Below are 17774 nucleotides of genomic sequence, written 5' to 3'. Positions count from 1 at the left end.
AACCAGGAATACCGAAATAGTTATTTTTTTCTGAAACATCTGTTAATTAGGAAGCCATAATACCTCATGCTTCAACAGTTAAAGGCCATCACTAAATTTAGAGGCCTCCCCAGCTCCCTTGCCCAGGTGCACATCCTGGCTAGGTCTTGGCTGCATGTCTGGATGAAGCTTCTGTTTCATACATCCCATACTACCGCATGCCCTGATTTGCTCTGGAGTCTTAGATTACTTTTATGGGAACAGAGTTTATGGGGTACTCTTAGCCTAGGCAAGAAACACGGACCAGAACTACAGTGCATCTGTCCTTTGCTGAGACAGAGTATTGTAGGAAGAGACCTGTTTGTGGGAAGCACCTATTTAAATAGCTGAAATGAAGATTAGCATACAAACAAATGAAATCTCAGTATGATTATTAACAAACCTAACAAAAGAAAGAATGTAAAAAAGGTATTACCTTCTTTTCAGTGGGGCTTGAAGTCTTTGATACTAACGCTGCTTCAACAAGACCCTGCTCAAGTAAGGAGTCATATTTTATGCTTCTTTTCCTGTTTCTCCTCTCCTTGTTTGCTGGCTTTTGTTCATTTTCCTCTGACTGAGACACATCTGCACCATTGTCTCCACAAATGGAAGATTCAAAAAGAGGCTTTCCATTCATGTAGGTTTTAGTGATTTTCAGCTTAATTTCTGGAGAGCCGTTCTTGATAGGAGTAGTGTTGGGTGGTGTTCCAACTCCCTTTATTTCCTGGGGTTCAAAGCGCAGCTTGGCATCTTGGGCCCCAGACTCGCCATTAAACACACGAGAGGTTAGATCTTTCAATTTATCAGCTGGAATAAATGGAAGAGGCTCATGGCCATTATATTTTTGCATGACACCTTCTTGTAGAGTGGCAGAAAGTTGTGCTTTGCCCAAGTAGACAGAACACTCACGATTCACTTCACAATTCTGAGTTTTCCCATTGGTATTTCCAAGGATCTCTGGTACCTGCTTCATTGTGATGTAGTTAATTTTTCGAGTTAACAGTTGAGAACTTCTTTTGATGCTAAAGTCCATTCAGCCCAGATGTTTCCAGTCTTACACTGCTATATTAAGACAAAAAGACAGAGAATACTTTTAATAATAAAGAAATGTCAAAAGCTACCAAGTATTCAGATGGATATATCTGCACTAATGTAACACTCAATGTATTTCATTCAGGTTTTACTAAAGGAAGTGTTGCTTACAATCTTCAGAACCAAAATACTTCAATATCTGTTAATGTGCATTACGAAAAATTCCAAGAAAAATAGATTGATGAATCATCAATTTTATTTAAACAAATCAGAGGGCAAAATCACAGCTTTCATTTTAACAATCTGTTAACAATCTACAGCATGAGTCCTACCCATACTAATTACTCAAAGGTATTGCACGGTTCAAAACAAGCCAGAGTTAGACCTGAGATAATATCACTAATAACAATGTAAAACGGATGAGTTTATTTCTAAGAGGTGGTGCCAGCACGAACAACCCCCCCCCCCCCGCCCCGGGCTGCGTTACTGGAGCTCCCACACCATGGACAGCAGCAGCACCAGCGCCTCCTCCTCGCTCCACACACAGGCCCCCAACCTTCCATCAGGGCACATCTCCCGAGGATACAGCACAGCTCGGTCTTCAGAGGTATCCCAAAGCATTCCGGCTGTGAGAATGAATAAAAGGTGAGCATTTTCTACCGTGAACACCAGCCCACTGGGAAACAGCTGATCCTTCAGGCCAGCCGTCACACTGCGCAAAATTTAAACGCTCCAAGCAACTGCTGGAGTTTCAGCTTTTTAACAACAACAATAATGTCATCTAACACCCATTTTTCATACAGAAATTTGAAAACATCCAATGAACTAAAATCGCACTATTATCTGCCCTAGACAGGTTTTCTGAGGGTTCTAAACGCTAACCCTGCCCATTTCTACTTTATACTATTGTAGCAAACAAATGAATCTGGCAGAATGACTCCTTTGTGCTCCTAGACCAGGTAAGATGATAGTTTTCATTTTTAAAATTTATATGCATAGACTTTTCATATTACCAGGTCCAGTGTATTCATGATAAAGAGAAATACACCATCATAAAGATTATGAAAGCTCAGCGCAATAATCATCATATTGATGCTCAAGGTAACCAATTTCATATATGATTAAGTCTAAGAACTGTCACATGGAATCAAAAATTCATCAAATCTAGACTCACATGCAGTAAAACTCGCTATGAGTAACTATTGAATTGTCAGTTGCTATGGAAGAAATCTCTTCTGAATCTCATCACCTTGTTTATTAATGTACAGTTATAATGCTTACAACTGAGGAAAGATTCTTAAGGGTGTCAAGCCTGAACTCAAAACAATTGGTGAACACAAAACCTTTTCATCCACAAAGATGCAGGAAAAAAAAAAAGTAATATAAAGATCATAACTCCATCACTCCTTAGCAAATGTTCCCATCTCCCTAACGTGGTGCTCTCTCCAGACAAGCCATATAGGCTCATCTGAGAGATGAAAACCATTCTCCGGGGACAAACAGCAGCTTGAAAAGCTGGCATTAAAGCAGCGAGTGTATCTGAACTCCTAGTGAATCTGCGACAGGAAAGGTTCTAATCTGTCTTTAGCCAGATTAAACCTGAATTGCCAATAAAATCTCTGATAAAATAAGTGGAAACCAGCCAACTGTACTAACCCTTATGAAGAGGAGTCAGAGGTAGAAGGAAACTCAAGACTACCAAAAAAGAACCAAAGAACTCACTAAACCAAAAGAGAACTCATGCACTTTCACAAGATCTTCCCTGAAAATATGGACGTGAGAGACAGACTCTCAACTCAATTAATAATATGACAATGTTTCAAGCTGTGATTCAGCAGATTTAACTGAAATCATATTTATTTTAAGAAACAACTGATGACAAACTCTACAAATCTCCAGGCAAAAAGCAAACCCGTTACGGAACACATGACGCTTATGGTTACGGAGATGACAGCAAAATTCCTTTAAAAAAAAATCCAAACCCAAACACTAAATTGTTGCAAAATCTGTACTTCCTTCCCACAGAGTCTTAACAGAGTAGACCGGAATGCAAAGCAGAGATTTGATTTGGGCCTCGAAGTTCCCTCTATCTCAATAAGGAGCCCACAAGCGAGCAGCTTTCCTGAGGCTGCAGACGCCCTCCAGTGGTGGCCGGACTCAGCCCGAGCAGCGAACGCCGCAGATCCCCACTTCCCCGCCTCCCCGCTAACCACAGCTTCCCACAAGAGGACCAGCACCAAAACTGACTTGTGTGGCCTCCTCCTGTCCATCAACCGCACGGCTCAGTTGAAAAACATTTTTTAATACGGCTCTGTTAGCTGCTTACCAGGGTCTGGATTTTTAGATGGAGACATCTGCGTTTGGTAACTGTTTTAATCCATAATCCTACCAGTATTTTTTTTGTCCTGCTTAATAATACTTCTTACTCTCATCACTTATTTCTTTAAACTAGAAAGCCATCAAGCTTGAGGCAGAGCAGGACAACTCAAAAAAAAAAAGCAACAAATAATCAAATTAGACTACATTACTGGTCTACTCAAACACTGGACACATTAAAAAACAGATAGCTTAAGAGTTTCAAAACATAAAAATCACCATAAAGTCACAGAAAACTTAGGTTGGAAGGGACTTCCTGAGATCTTCTATTCCAACCCCCTGCTTAAATCAGGGCCAACGCAGATCAAGCTGCTCAGGGTCTGGTCTGAACAATGACCAGTAAATCACTAAGTGAAAAGATATGGCTTAAAGAAATCAAGTTACTCTTTTTCTAGGTAATAAACTTAAGGGTAGTAATTCCACATCACAAAAATCTGAAATAGTAAAATTATCAGAACCAGTAGATACAGATTACAGAATATGGAAAATAGACTGTGTTTGTACAAAGATTTAATGGAGCCAAATTAGAAGAGGCTTAAAGTAAGAGGCAGAATAATGGGCAAAGGTAACAGATGTGAGTACCTACAAGCAAATATAGTCCCAGTGGGGAGATGAGGTTAGTCACCATCTCTAGGACAACCAATGAAGGGAAATTGTCGCTACATATCTCTGCCCTCTTCGTAAAAAATCATCTGTTGTGGGGCCCAGTTAAATGGAAGAAGCTAGCAAATCCACACATGGGAATAACAAAGGGTTTCAAGAAAGAAAGGCAAAATTGAATCTAGTTACATTTTGCATCACCTTTGCTATCTAAAATTCATGGTATTACAATACCATAAGCAAGAAAAAGGACTTGTCCTCTTCTCACAAAGAGCCTATAGAGCAGAAAAGAAAAGGAGCGAGGGAAAAAAGTGATCAGCAACAGATAACGAAGCAGTACTGTGAGCTTAGAATTAATGCAAGGAGACCTAGAAGACAGGACATGAAAGAATGACGTGAGATAGATCACAGACAAGATCTGGTTGATCAGAGTTGTAAGAGTAAGGTCCTGAAGCAGCTGAGCATATGATTAGATTTGGTAGTTAAATTAAGTGCACTCATGCCGGACCACCGTATCACACAGAAGCAAAAGTAATCCCTTACCATTTTCTAGATGACTCCGTATCTATAGAAAAGGAAACTGGGGGGAGGGTAGGGAAAGGAAGGGGACAAAAGCACCACACACTAGTAGCAGTTAATGAGCTTAAGCTGATATCGTCCCATATGGACTGTCTGGTGACCCAACACGTACCTTTTTCACTAACAAAGAGGAAAAATCATGATAGCCAAGGAGTCTGCTGAATAAACATGACATTTTGGCTTGTGAATAAATATCTTTCAGTAAAAATGAAGATTTGACTTATCAGAGAAAGGTCTTTAGGTATTTTAATCGGACAATGACCATCAATCAGACAATCCTTGCAATTGCTTTATACACATTTTCATACTAAAAAAACAGGTTCTACATAAGGCAAATTACTGCAGACATTTTAAGTAATGTTATTAATTACTTGAAGGTCCATCATCTGACAGAAGTTATGAGTCAAATACAGTTAGTCTGCATGTCAGATTCCTCCCTCACTGTCCAGGCCACTATCATTTATGTGGTATTTATCATTCATTTCTTCCACATCTGCTGCAATTTCAGAGATGCGTTTCTCATGTGTCAGAAATAATGGAGTAGTCCATTCCTTCCAGTTCCGCCAAAGGGAGTGAACAGAGTAAGTAATCAACAAGCGTCACTATTAAATACCACTTTTGTTTTGTCTAAGGGTTTTCTGAAAGCCATTTCTCAGATGAATTACTCAGAGAGGTGAGGGGAGGGGGGGAAGATGACACAACTAATCACAAATTCACAGTAAGAGAACTTCATCCACAAAAACTTTGTTACCTATAAATCAGGCTTTCAGCTGGCACTGAAAAAGCTAATATGTTGCTGCTTTTTCCTGTAAAGATAGCTTTCTAATGTCTTCTCCATTCTCTCATCAATTTTAAGACCAGCAGTTATTCCTATTTTCAGATCAGAATGAAACAAAATACTTAAAGAGCTTAGTAAAGTTACAGCGTATTCTTGCTAACATATTTGAAAACTTGAGTATGCTTATTCACATTATCTTGTATAAAAAACCTAAAATATCAAATAGAGTAGAGACATATTTACTGTCATGCAATACATTGTGACTGTTCTTCACTATGGTAAAATAATAAAAAATTACTAGATGATCTAAACAGAATTTACCTTTAGAAGGAAATGCATAACTGTATACTGAACTGTGGGTTTGCCAAAAATTGTTACAAACCAGCTCTACCCAGCAAATTTGAAAGCATTATCTCTCTGTAGCTGATAGAGAACTGAAAATAATTATATCAAAACTTTCTAACAATTTATCACTAGTCTTAGAAAAGACTCAGGAAAGAAAAAAAAAATAAAAAGGAAACTTTAGTCCAAAGGAACCGATTTTAAGTTTAAAAGCACCTGAAGTAAAGACTTCATTACTTGCGGTAGATACACAATGATTTCAGTTACTCAGTCACCTGCTGACCTACAAAGTATTTTTAAATGAGGACATGAAAATTTCCTTATACTTACAGTATATAATTTTTATGTAGAGACATAATATACGTTTGCACAAAAAGATCAAGTATATTTTGAAAACTGTGTGTGGAAAAGGTTAGTGTACTTAGTTACACTTACTTGTTTTGGGTTCCCCCCTCCCAGTCAAAATTTCAGAACTTAATTGTTACAGTCTTTTCTCATCAATCGAAACAAGTATTTATTGCCACGAGAAGGCAGCAGGCAATAGCAGCTTGTGCAGTTAAGAACTGTAGAATGGGAAGCTTTAGATGTTAGTTGCTACTGCGGAAAGCAAGCTTACAAAAGCGATGGACTTGACTTTTTGTTCTGCCTCAGGAAAAGCTTTTGCAACCAGCCCTTGCTGCTGAGGGTAAGGTTAGAAGATTCTGTAACAGGACTCCTCTCCATTAATTAGTTTGCTTCAAAATCAGAAAAATATTCTTTTTCCACTGTTGCAGAAATTCAATTTTCTCAGTTTCACTCCTGCTGCTCGAAGGTGGGTGGTGAAGGAAGGACATAGGTTTGAGTAAATCAAAATTCTTGTAAAACACTGTATTTCTGTCTGAGGAGAGAATACAGATACTACTGTGGTGGGACCACAAATCAAATAGAAAAGAATTTCTTCTCCTCTGCAGATAAGCAGAGAGGAACATTGACGCCTAAAATGGTAGGAACTACTGGATTTACCACCACTATTTAATAAACACTAAAAGGTAGTCCTCAACGGCTGCTTAACAAATGGCTAAAAGTTAAAAAAAAGAAAAAGTTATGTTTTCAAATGCAGGCTTGAGACTTTTCTGTCTCCTGGAGAGTTGCAAATGGTTCAGCTGAAGGGAATGCCCCCCTCTCCAGCAAAACTCCACAACTTAATACAGCAGAATACTCATTCAGTCTAGGTCTTTACTCAACTTTATGTCTCTGTCTCTCAAGTGGGCCAGAGTCATGCATCTGGCTTCTACTTAGCTTCGGAATGACGAACCAAATGCAATCTCAAATAGCTCAGCACTTACGTGCAGAGTTCCTGCCTTATTTACACTGCTTTTTCACCTGGTCCAAGCCTACTTTGATTTCCCACCTCTTCTTTAATCCCGCTGCTTTTTCTTTTCAGCATCCTACCTCCGGCTCCTTGCACCATACCTTCAGGACCTGGATCCTCTGGTTCTCTACAATACTCACTGCAGCAGATAAACGTGCTATAATCTGCTTGCTTCCTCTTCACTGTGGCCAATGATTCTGCCCTTATTCCCATATGTAGTCATGACAGCACAGCAATTGCCTGAAGCTTCACCGCGAGTATCACGAAAATTTCTGATTGTGCAAATTCTGAGAAGGGAAGCTCAAATCGGTGACACCACGAAGTAAGTCATCAATACAGGCAAGGAACCAAATTGTAGAATTAATAAAACGTTATCCTCTACAGAAATAAACAATGTTGCACAGATCAGACCAGGCAGCAACTAATTTTAATGCAGAAGATACAATCATCTTGTGTAGACCCTTAAAACTCTGCTGTCTTGCTCCATCATGGCACTGAAACCCGTTCACCCAAGTAGGTGGATTCAGATGCCATAAGCACACTTGGTGCACTGGAATAATTCTAAAAGGCAGCGCGGTGACACTGGTGATGTATAAGGCCTTGTCAATAGTATGAAAGCCTAGCTATATATATATATATAAATATATATATACACACATAGGAGAGTATCATAATCTTTATCACAGAGCGGCATTTGGCCACGACTTCTGTTGTTTGTAAAACAAGCAATACATTGCATTGATCACACACCTCTCCAATGTGGACAGGCAACATGTAAAAATATATATGATTTCCTTCATCCAGCACATTCAGCTTCACATCCCATAACACTAAGAACCAGAAGGTAAAGCTCAGAGGTACTTAATACTGATGCATCAGTACTATTCAGATGTACTGACTTGCACCTTTCATCAAGAACTATATGTATATCCTTATGTGATCAATGTAACTATGTCTATAATGTTATCCTGGCCATAGTGTTTTATTTTACACTTAGACTGTAACTATAGACATGCAATTATGCTAATTATTTTATCAATGTATTGCCTCGAAGCAAAAAACACACATGCAGCTGGCAGACGTGAGCCAGGAACACTCAAACAAGGCCCAAGCTCACGAGAGACTTGGAACAGTAGATCCTCTCCAAACAAATCCAAATACTTGCTAATAAGTGGCCTTTCTGGTTTGGACATTATTTGAAGCATCTCCGTGTGCTGGGGCCTTAACATGCTCTTGCCAAAATGCATTACTACCATTCAGAGTGTTCTTAACTCCCTTTCTATTTCTTTTGCTATGTCTACATCAAGAATCTCCCCAGAAGAGAGATTAGAATGACTGTTACAGGTAAAAGCTCTGGAATTTGAGGCAAGTTTTATGTTTCTGCAGATACAGTGCAGCTTACCCATTTAACTTGGAGACAAAAGATAAAACGCTTTCCTGTCCAACAAACCAAATCCTTCTTGTCCACTTTCCAAAACTTTTGCATTGAGAGGTTTGCAATGGGTATCCCTTGTCATTTTTGCTGTCCTTTCTCTCAGCATAGCACTAGTTCTGTAGATTACTTCACTGCCTTATCAAATTCAGTTTTTTAGACAAATTCTGTCGTACCTACTTCTTATGGGAAAATCTAAAGATTTCACTGTAGAAATAAGTCGTGTTAAGCAACTGTAGTTGGTATCCTTACTTGCAGAGTTTCTGAAGACTCAACTACCACCACCATTTTTAAGCCAAACATTCACCTGATGAATACATATCGTACATGCTCTTTCTCCTACACATTTTAAGCCTACTACTTGTTTTTTGCACTATTGCTGAACTTCATTCGTGTTCCACATTTAACCACAGCATTTGTTTCTGGTTTGTCCAGGAGCGCTACTATAAAATTGCTTCTGATGGTCTCATTTTGCACCTACCAAAACAATCACGACATTAGTTTCATTCCGAAGTATCTGATTGAAAGACCTTGGCAAACACTCTATATAGCAAAATAATCCATATTCATATCTTTCATCCTACACTGCTCTCCAAGGTTCATACTTTGGCTTAAATCCGTCTGGCTTTATTATCAGAGTAGAATCTGGGCATTCTTTACCACAGAGATAACTCCCCAATTTAGATGCTTCTGAGTGCCAGTGCAGTCAGGTTCTTTGCTCCGATGGCATCCCACCAAGGCTGGCAAGTTCCACAATTGATTTATCTGATACACGATCTTGGGAACCTCAGCTCCACAGGCTAACCCATGTCACAGCAGGAACATTTACACTTCAACTTATTATAATGAATAAATAAATGAAACGGGTCCCAAGCATTATGACAGGAGGGTGCATTACTGCATCTCCTTCCTATTTCTTCTTTTATCAGTAGCTTTTCAAAATATTTCAAATGGCTTTTAGACCACATTTCTAAGAAAATCTTTCCTAACCTCAGCCTTCTTTCTTGAAAATATTTTTGTCACAAAACATTTCATCTTCTGCTTCTGGGTGTATCTCTTATTTAGCAAGGCAGAGCTCAGAGAGCAGGACAACATTCACTCTCTATTATGTGTTTGACCACAGCAAAGAAAATGTAGAATTCTGATGTTAGCCCTCAAGGCCAAATATGTTTAAAGATTATTATTATTAATATTTTAAAACTCAAATTTTCTAATTTGTTATGTGTGTTTTAGCACAGAGGTGAGACATCAGTATTTTAGTATTTTGGTACAAGGCACGGGCCAGAAGAGGTTTTGCAAAGACAGGTAAATGGCCATCTCTGTCAGCCAACAGAACAAGACCACCCTGTGCTTCTCCAAAGAGCCACACAGAAAACTGACAGTATCCTTCACAGACAGCAGAAGAAAACTGTTAAAATTTCTATGAAAGTCTATTTCAATGGCACATCGTGCTAAAGTATTCCAGTCATTTGCCACGTATGTGTCCTTACCCCATATATGGATGAATATAAAATAGCTCCAATTTGTGCTGGGGAGCTGAATATCAAAGTTCAAAACAAGATCAAATTGCTATCTTGCACTAAGATAAAAATAGAACAAGTTAAAAGGATGGGGACAAAACTAGAAACTGAGCCATCACCTGTTGAGTAGCCCTTGCAATTTAACAAATGCTTAAAGTCACATATATATTTTATTAGCTTCAAATTATGTCAAATATGACAATCTACATCAATGGTGCCCCAGGGCAAAGTAATTTTGCCCAATATAAGAATACTCTGAAGTATGTATGGGCTAGTACTTCACTTTCCCATACTTAGTCAATTTAATCTGATTGCTATGAAATGTTCAGAAAGATTTTCAAACATCTACTTTCCACACGTAGCTCATCACACCGTTGCACTATCAGAACCATTTCCATGCAATAGTATTATTTCTTAACATTAGCGAGAAGGATATAGAAACCTTGCTTTTGGTTCAACCATGATTAACAGGTATTTCTTTATTGAACATAAAATGTGTTTTAAAAACGTCAGTTTGTGGTATAATCTATTGCATGCTTTGGACAGAAGCAGCTTTTCAAATGTACCAGAGAGTCCATAGATTATCTGGTGCTAAAGTCTAGAGTTGCTTGCAAGCAAAGTAACGCAGGATGGACTATGCATTAACCTATCATCACCACGCACAAGGTATTAGTATATATGATCTGTTCTCCAGGAATCTTGCATATTTTTGTAGCCTGCTATTCACCAGAAGGGCAGCAGAATAGAGTATGGTCTGAGTTTCCCTTATAACGCGTTCCAAAAACTTCCCTTCCTGCTGACGCTAGAAAATATAAAATAACTATGCTGGACAACATCAACTTGATAAAAACATTAAAAATAGCACTTGATGTATCACTTTTGTAATTTCTGTCAGTGTAAACTGAAGGGAAAAAAGTAAATACATTTATACAGCCGTCTTATTACCTCCAATGACTGCAGGTCATAGAGAAGCTAATTTGAAGGTGCAGCGAAGGGTGAATTCAGGCAGTTTCTCTCTTTTCCTTCAAAAAACGTTCTTAGAACGAAAGCCTTCCAAGTAACCATTAATTTTGTAAAATAGATGACCCATTCAACAAGCTACATGAATTTGCAAGCTGCAGGGTGACTATTGCCACGTCAAGAAGGCCCTCTTCACCCACCCCCTTTCTCCCAAGTCCTCCACAATGATGCACCAAAGGAAATTTGGATTCCCATGCCAAGCTCTGATGCGAAATTATCTTCTCGCTCCACGTTAGCACCTGACTGCTTATCCTGGTGCCATATTCCATACCCGCTGTCTCATTTACATCACTGAGATGCCAGCATACCCTCGGTGAAGACATTCCTCAAAGCTATGTCCTAACTAGAAAGCAATGCTTCCTATAAACATGGACTTGCTTATCCACTTAGATCTACTTCAGTATCTCCATTCTTCCTTCATCCAAAGGCTAGATTCAAAAATTATACCAGACCTATCATATTTACTCAACCGTAAGGCCATTTCATTTGTCTTTGCAGAAAAGTAATGAAAGAGCTCAAATAGTACAGCCACAAGCACAGTATTAAAATACGCAGCCATCATCATCTACTGCATTACTCTTAGTCCCATCAGGCATTTCTTTATTGATGTTTGATTACTGAACATTAGGGTATCTGTTGTTTTCAGCAATACCACTTAGTGGATGCTTCCCATTGTGCAGCACAGTGCTCTCGAGGAGAAGTGAAATTTTTTTCCCCAGAAAAGGCTAGGTGCTTTACCTTGTTCTACACAGAAAATACCTGCAATTTTCATGCACTCAACCATCTTCTATGCTTAAAACCTAAAAGATGTCTTGCAGTTATGTAAGCAGGAGTGACCAGAGGTGACCGAAATGCTGCAAGAATTGTGCCTGTATCTTCTCCTCATCATGAACTACATCCTTGATCCAGTAATCTGACCGGAGCAGATGAACCTTTCTATACACATGGAGTCCCAATGCAGTCAATAGGCTTTGATCGACCACAAGGAAAAACATGCATTTATCAGTCTGTAGAAATAAGGCCTTGCTTGGGAAACACACTGACACCGGTGGAACAAAAAGCAGGCTCAGTGCAAAAGTGAGAGGTGAATGGGCCACAAACAATAGGGCACTGAAAAACAATCCCTTCTTTCCATTCCTTTGACATTTTGTTAGCGCAATGTTTTGGGCACAAACTCATATATATTAAAAATATATATACACATATATATGTATGTATACCCATACGCATCAATTTCACCACCCAAACATTAGAAAGCAACCCCCTCAATAACCATTTTTGCTTCCTGTCTAAACCAAAGTGGGGTTGTTTTTGTTGTAATATCCAGTCTATTGCATGCAGGCAGTAATTTAAACGCAATAGTCTCATCTGCAAAACAATCACTGGCTTCAGAATAAGCACATAGCCCTACAGATATTAAAACACTTTTCTTCTTACTAGCCATTCATTGGATTCGTATTGAACTAAAAGGAAATGTATTTTACATTTAATTTCCATTTTCTAAACTACTTCAAACCTACACCCTTAAAGTATAATGACCTAGTTTCTTCTGACATTTTCAAATAATATTTGATAAATTAATAGGTTTTACTGTACTGTTAATATCTGAATTTTTCCGAGTATGTACGAGGGTGGATATTCCTATAACCGTCACAAGAACTAGCCATATAGTCTCCAGGAATATCCAGAGCTTTTATATTCAAAAACTGAAAAAAAAAGTCATATATTCTGATGAAAATCAGAATCAGAAATTGTCATATAATAGATGAAAATCTCAGCATGCTTTCATATATGGGATATAGATGCTTACTGAAACAACCAAAAATTGCATACACTGTAAGTACTGAACCCTGCACAGTCCTGCAAAACAGTGGTTTTATTCAATGATTACATCCAACAGTCAAATAATACCACAGTATGAAATTGAGGAGTTTATTAAGGGTGATATGCTGCATTTCCTGAGAAAAATTCCCACAGCAAAACAAGCAAATAATAGCTTCAGCGATAAATTTACAGACATTCTACTAACATGAACATTTTGGTGAAGAACCAATTTATTCTTGCAGCTGAAGCCACACATTCCATGTTTAAAGAATACTAGCAAGCATATACATCCGCATAAACCACCAGCAAGGACTCTTTGCAAAATCTATTACAAACTTCATTGCCACCCTACAGTGTTTACAGTTACCTTCCTTAGATGTTTGAAAAGGCTAAACGCCAAACATATCTTCCTTGTTTGGTTTTATTTTTTTTTTTTTTTTTTTTTTAAAGCAGACCTCGTTTAGCTTACTCAGCGCGGGCAGCACTAGCTCCTAAATTTAAGAATCATTATAAACCAATTTTAATGCAAATGCCAATAAGGAAACTATTCACGCACACAAAATACATGGGCAATGACTGATACCAGCCTCTTGCCTGCTTAATGCCTGCTAGCAAGAGGCCCATTTTCTCTGAATTCTGTTTAAATACGGTGTTTACTGTCTCTGTACTTCTACCAGTATTTACTCCTCCTTTCAGCCGACATATTTAAAAAAAAAAAAAAAAAAAACACAAAACAAAACAAAACCAAAAAGCAAGTATAAATATGTTCAAGAAGTGTGGCAAATTCCCTTCTCCACCCCCAGAGCGGTAAAGCCACAGCGGATGAGCTGTAACTATGGCCTTGGGAATACAAGTTCCCCAGGCTCTTTTACCACACAAATATCAATTCAAGTTACAAGAGCCCTATCCTCTTATACTTAATGAAGATTGAGCCAAGGAGCCCGTAACGCCTTCGCAGGAATGTTTTCTTCCCGTTTTCCTAACAAGGCTCTCCTCCCATACAGGTCCAGGATGGACTGCAGAAGGGTGTAAGCAGAAGGATCATCACACCAGTGTTTAGTGGAGGAATAAATCAAACATGGCTTCCCCCTCCATACATTTCCAGAGTTACATTCACTCCTGCTGCCGTACAATCCCAGTCCTACCCGCAGGGAAGGGGGCAGGAGCAGCCTCCACCTCCCCACACCCTCACCGCCACGGGGGGGGACATTTGCAGCCACCCCACCCCTCAAGGAGGCGGTTTAAACCCTGGAGGAGGCTTTTTTCTTTTTTTTTCCCTTCCCATCGGTTCCCCCCCCCCCCCCTCCGTTTTTTTTTTCTGATTTGCACTGATTGATCCCCCCCCACAGGAGGGAGGTGGGACGGGTGGGCACCTCTCCCTCACCCCTTTATGCTGCCCCCGACCTCCCGCAGCGCCGAGGAGGAGGAGGAGGGTGGCGGGGGGGGGGGGGGGACGCGGGGGGGGGGGGGGAGAAGGGAGGGAAAGGATGAAGCTGCAACAGCCGGGACTCCGGCTCGGCATCGCTCCTTTCCGCTCCTCCGCCACCCAAGAGTCAGGCCCAGCCAGCAGCGGCGATCCTGCGGCAGCCTCCCGGGAAAGGGGGGTGGGATGGGACGGCGGGGGGGCGCCGCGGCCCCTCAGCGAGGGCCAGGTAGTGGGGGGCAGGGAGAGAGAGGGGGGAGCGAACAAAAAAGCCTTCCTCCGGGGAAGGGGGAAACGGGAGCTGCGGGCTGCCCGGGCGATGGAGACGGCGGGGCGCCGGCGTTAAGTTTGAGGGGAGCGGAGCCTCGGCGGAGGGAGAGTCCCCGGGGAAAGGGACGGAGCCGGGGGGAGGCGGGAGAGCGGATGCCCAGCGACGGGACCCCCACGCCGCCCCCACAGCGCTTTGCCGGGCATGGCCCACGGTCCCAGCCCGGGAGGGGAGATCCCGCTTGACCGCGGCCAGGCGCGGGGCCGGCCGGCAGCATCCCCGCGGGCGAGGGAGCCTCGCCGCCGCCGCTCCCGCCTCCCGCCCGGGGCCTGCGGGAACGTGCCCCGGGTGCCTCCTCCCTTCCCCGGGGAGGCGCGGGGAGGGGGGGGAAGCCAACCGCGCTCCCGGCCTACTGACCTGTGCCCTAGCGCATCCTTCTCCCCCGAGAGCCGGGCGAAGGCGGCGGCGGTAGCTCGGTGCCGGGGAGCGGCGGCGGGAGCTGAAGCGACACGGCAACAGCAGCGGCGGCGGCAACGGCGGCGGCGGCGGCTCGGGCGATCCTGCGCGGCGGCCCCGCCCCCTCCTCCGGCCAGAACCAGCGCGAAAAATCCGGGCCGCTGATTGGCCGCCGCCGCTGCGCTGCCCCCGGAGCGGCTGTTTCAAATCCCCCCGCACGGAGCCGCCCGCACGCGCGGCCCAGCGGCGGCAGCGGCGGCGGGAGCAGCGCCAGCCCCAGCCCCGCCGCGGGGACGGGGCCTCCCTGACAGGACCGCTGCTGCCGGTGGCGACGGCGGCGCGGAGGAAGAGGAGGGCGGGCTGGGTGCCAGGGGAGGAAAGGCCACGGCGGGCGAGGTGGGGCCGAAGGCGGGAGCTATGTGGGGCCCGGCCCGCTCGGGGTGGCGGGGGGGGGTAGATCACCACAGCAGTGTCGCCAGGTGGGCGAGAGCGCTGGTGAAGGCCTGCCGGTCGGTGGCAAACACTAATTTTTAATTTTTATTTTTATTTTTATTTTTTTTTAAATATTGCTGTTTATCCCTCCCCTTGGGCACAGGGACCCTCGCCGTGGGCCGCGGTGGCTGGTGGCCGTGCCCTCCTCGGCCGCCGGCCTCGGCAGCCCTACACGTGCGCTCCCCCAAAATCCTGATTTAAGCCAAATGTTTTGACTTTCCCTACAACTGCACACAATTTTGAGGCTGTCGGATAGTTGTAAGAACCCAAGCGCGCCTGGCTGCAAATTACCCCGGCTGTCTCTTCTGGAAGTATGGCCTGGTTTATTTTTTTTTTACTTTTTTTTTTTTTTTTTTAAAGCTTGCATCAAAATAAGTACATGTGCTTGCAATTTGCCAATTGAAAGCACAGCTATTTTTTTTTATAGGCCGAATCGTTAAATATCTGTCATGTTATGATAGGAACAAATATTCTCATGAACCATCGCACCAGATAATGTAAAGCAGGTAATGGCCAACTTTTTCAAGCTTTTGATGGTTTGATAAGGGATTTGTAGAGCACTGAGAAACCTGTGTTTTCTGTACAAGACTGAGAATATAGTTCCTTGGTGCTATAGATACTGTATTAACCTGGTAGCTAAGGGCCTACCACAAGGCCTGTGAAAGGTAAACACGATAATGGAGGAGGGGAACACACCAGCATCATGCTCTCTGGATAATACTGAAATTGCACCATCTGTTACAGAAAGGCTCAGATATTTATTTTTTTTTTTTCATAATCCTTACTCTGCTTTCATATGTTAAACTTTGATGTTTTTTCGTGTATGATTAATGGTGGGTGCACCTTTCTTAGCATGGCAGTTAACAGTTGAACTGTGCAAACTTAGTGTTAATTACTTAGTAATGCAAAACTTAATTATCAGCTGATTAAAACTAATCTCCAGGTGGCTGAAGGAAACCTGTCTGTAGTGATAAAGGTATCTTAACTTGTTTTACAGCCTTTCTGTAAAAAAATACACTATCTCTAAGGTGTTAGACAAACAAGATTTAATTTCCTAATGCCAGTATTTACATTTAAAGAGAAAGTGTCATCACGTTGAATTGAGTCATGACAATCTTCCAGCTTCCTTTCTAAAGTTCAGTTATATGAACTTTATATTCACAGAAAAAAATGTTCAGTTATATTCACAGAAAAAAAGGATGTTTTCTAATTAAAAATAGAAGCACCATTATCAATACAAACAAATAAAAGTACAAATATGTGAATCCTATTGTTTTGCTATGGAAGAGCATATACAGTTGTGCTTTTCTTCCATAGTTGAACAATAATGCTAATGCATTAAAAGTACAAAGCATGACATGTTTGCAGGGTGCTTGCTGTTTTCCCTCCAAAAAAACCAACTTGCATAAGAAACCAGGTTAGTTATCATTAATTGACCTGCCAGAAGTGCATTATCTACTTCCTCTTGGGAATAAATTTTGTTCAGGCTCAATGATATAAATCTATCTCTATGGTATGACTTGTAAAAGAGAAACAGATTTTTATTCTGTACTTATTACTAATGCATAAGGTCCTCCAGATAATGCAGTTCTCATGTTTGCCTTCTGTGTCAGTTGTTTAAGATTTAAGTGGAAGGATTTTGCTATCGTGGTCAAGGTGACAACAAATCTTCCTTAGTTCTTTCAACTCCTATAGATCACTGGCCTTGTCTATGCGACTAAGATTTGCAGCCATGTAATCGCCTCCTGATAGACCCACCATGCAAATTTCCAGGAAAACTTATGCTGGGAGTTAACACCTTTAACTGGAATAGCACCAGTTTATACTGTACATACGACACTGGTGCAAACTTCTCTGATGTCATGACCCTTTTAAACACAAACTGCACATGCAGATTTTCTTCATTTCAAAAACAATTGGTTTTTCTTGAGTTCATATTGTGATAATAAAAAATTCTCAACTTTTCCACTGCTGGACACAAAGTGGCTGATTCTTTCAGAGTGGGTATAGTTATCTTACACTTCAGAAAACTGAGTTCAAAAAAATTTTTAACTTTTGATGGTGTAAATGCAGATGCAGTGCAGGAGGAGCTTGTGCTGACAAATAACAGGCACACTGCATTATGCTTGAATGATGGCTTCAAAAGAGTTGAAGTAATGTCCCTCTAATCTATTTTTAGTAGTTGCAAACTGGAGGTTTTATTCTCCTTCATTACACTTTCTTGTGATTTTGAATTGGCCAATATTTTTTAACAGTTTGATGT

At 41.4% G+C, this 17774-nt stretch overlaps 1 protein-coding gene across 1 annotated transcript in view; it reads right to left on the bottom strand.

The window, feature by feature from the left end:
• NSD2 (nuclear receptor binding SET domain protein 2) overlaps nucleotides 1–15095 on the bottom strand; it is a 77457-nt gene extending 62362 nt beyond the window's left edge. The window contains exons 1-2 of the mRNA XM_074148381.1: nucleotides 14981–15095; nucleotides 455–1080 (exon numbers count right to left, since the gene is read on the bottom strand). Coding sequence (XP_074004482.1) covers nucleotides 455–1051 — 597 coding nt within the window. The 5' untranslated portion in view covers nucleotides 1052–1080; nucleotides 14981–15095. The remainder of the gene's footprint in view (nucleotides 1–454; nucleotides 1081–14980) is intronic.
• Between the last annotated feature and the right edge of the window lie 2679 nt (nucleotides 15096–17774).

The sequence above is a fragment of the Numenius arquata genome, chromosome 5 (genome assembly GCF_964106895.1).
Source record: "Numenius arquata chromosome 5, bNumArq3.hap1.1, whole genome shotgun sequence".
Taxonomy (NCBI): domain Eukaryota; kingdom Metazoa; phylum Chordata; class Aves; order Charadriiformes; family Scolopacidae; genus Numenius; species Numenius arquata.
The sequence above is the reverse complement of the archived record's forward strand: the minus strand, read 5'-3'. Positions and strand labels throughout refer to the sequence as shown.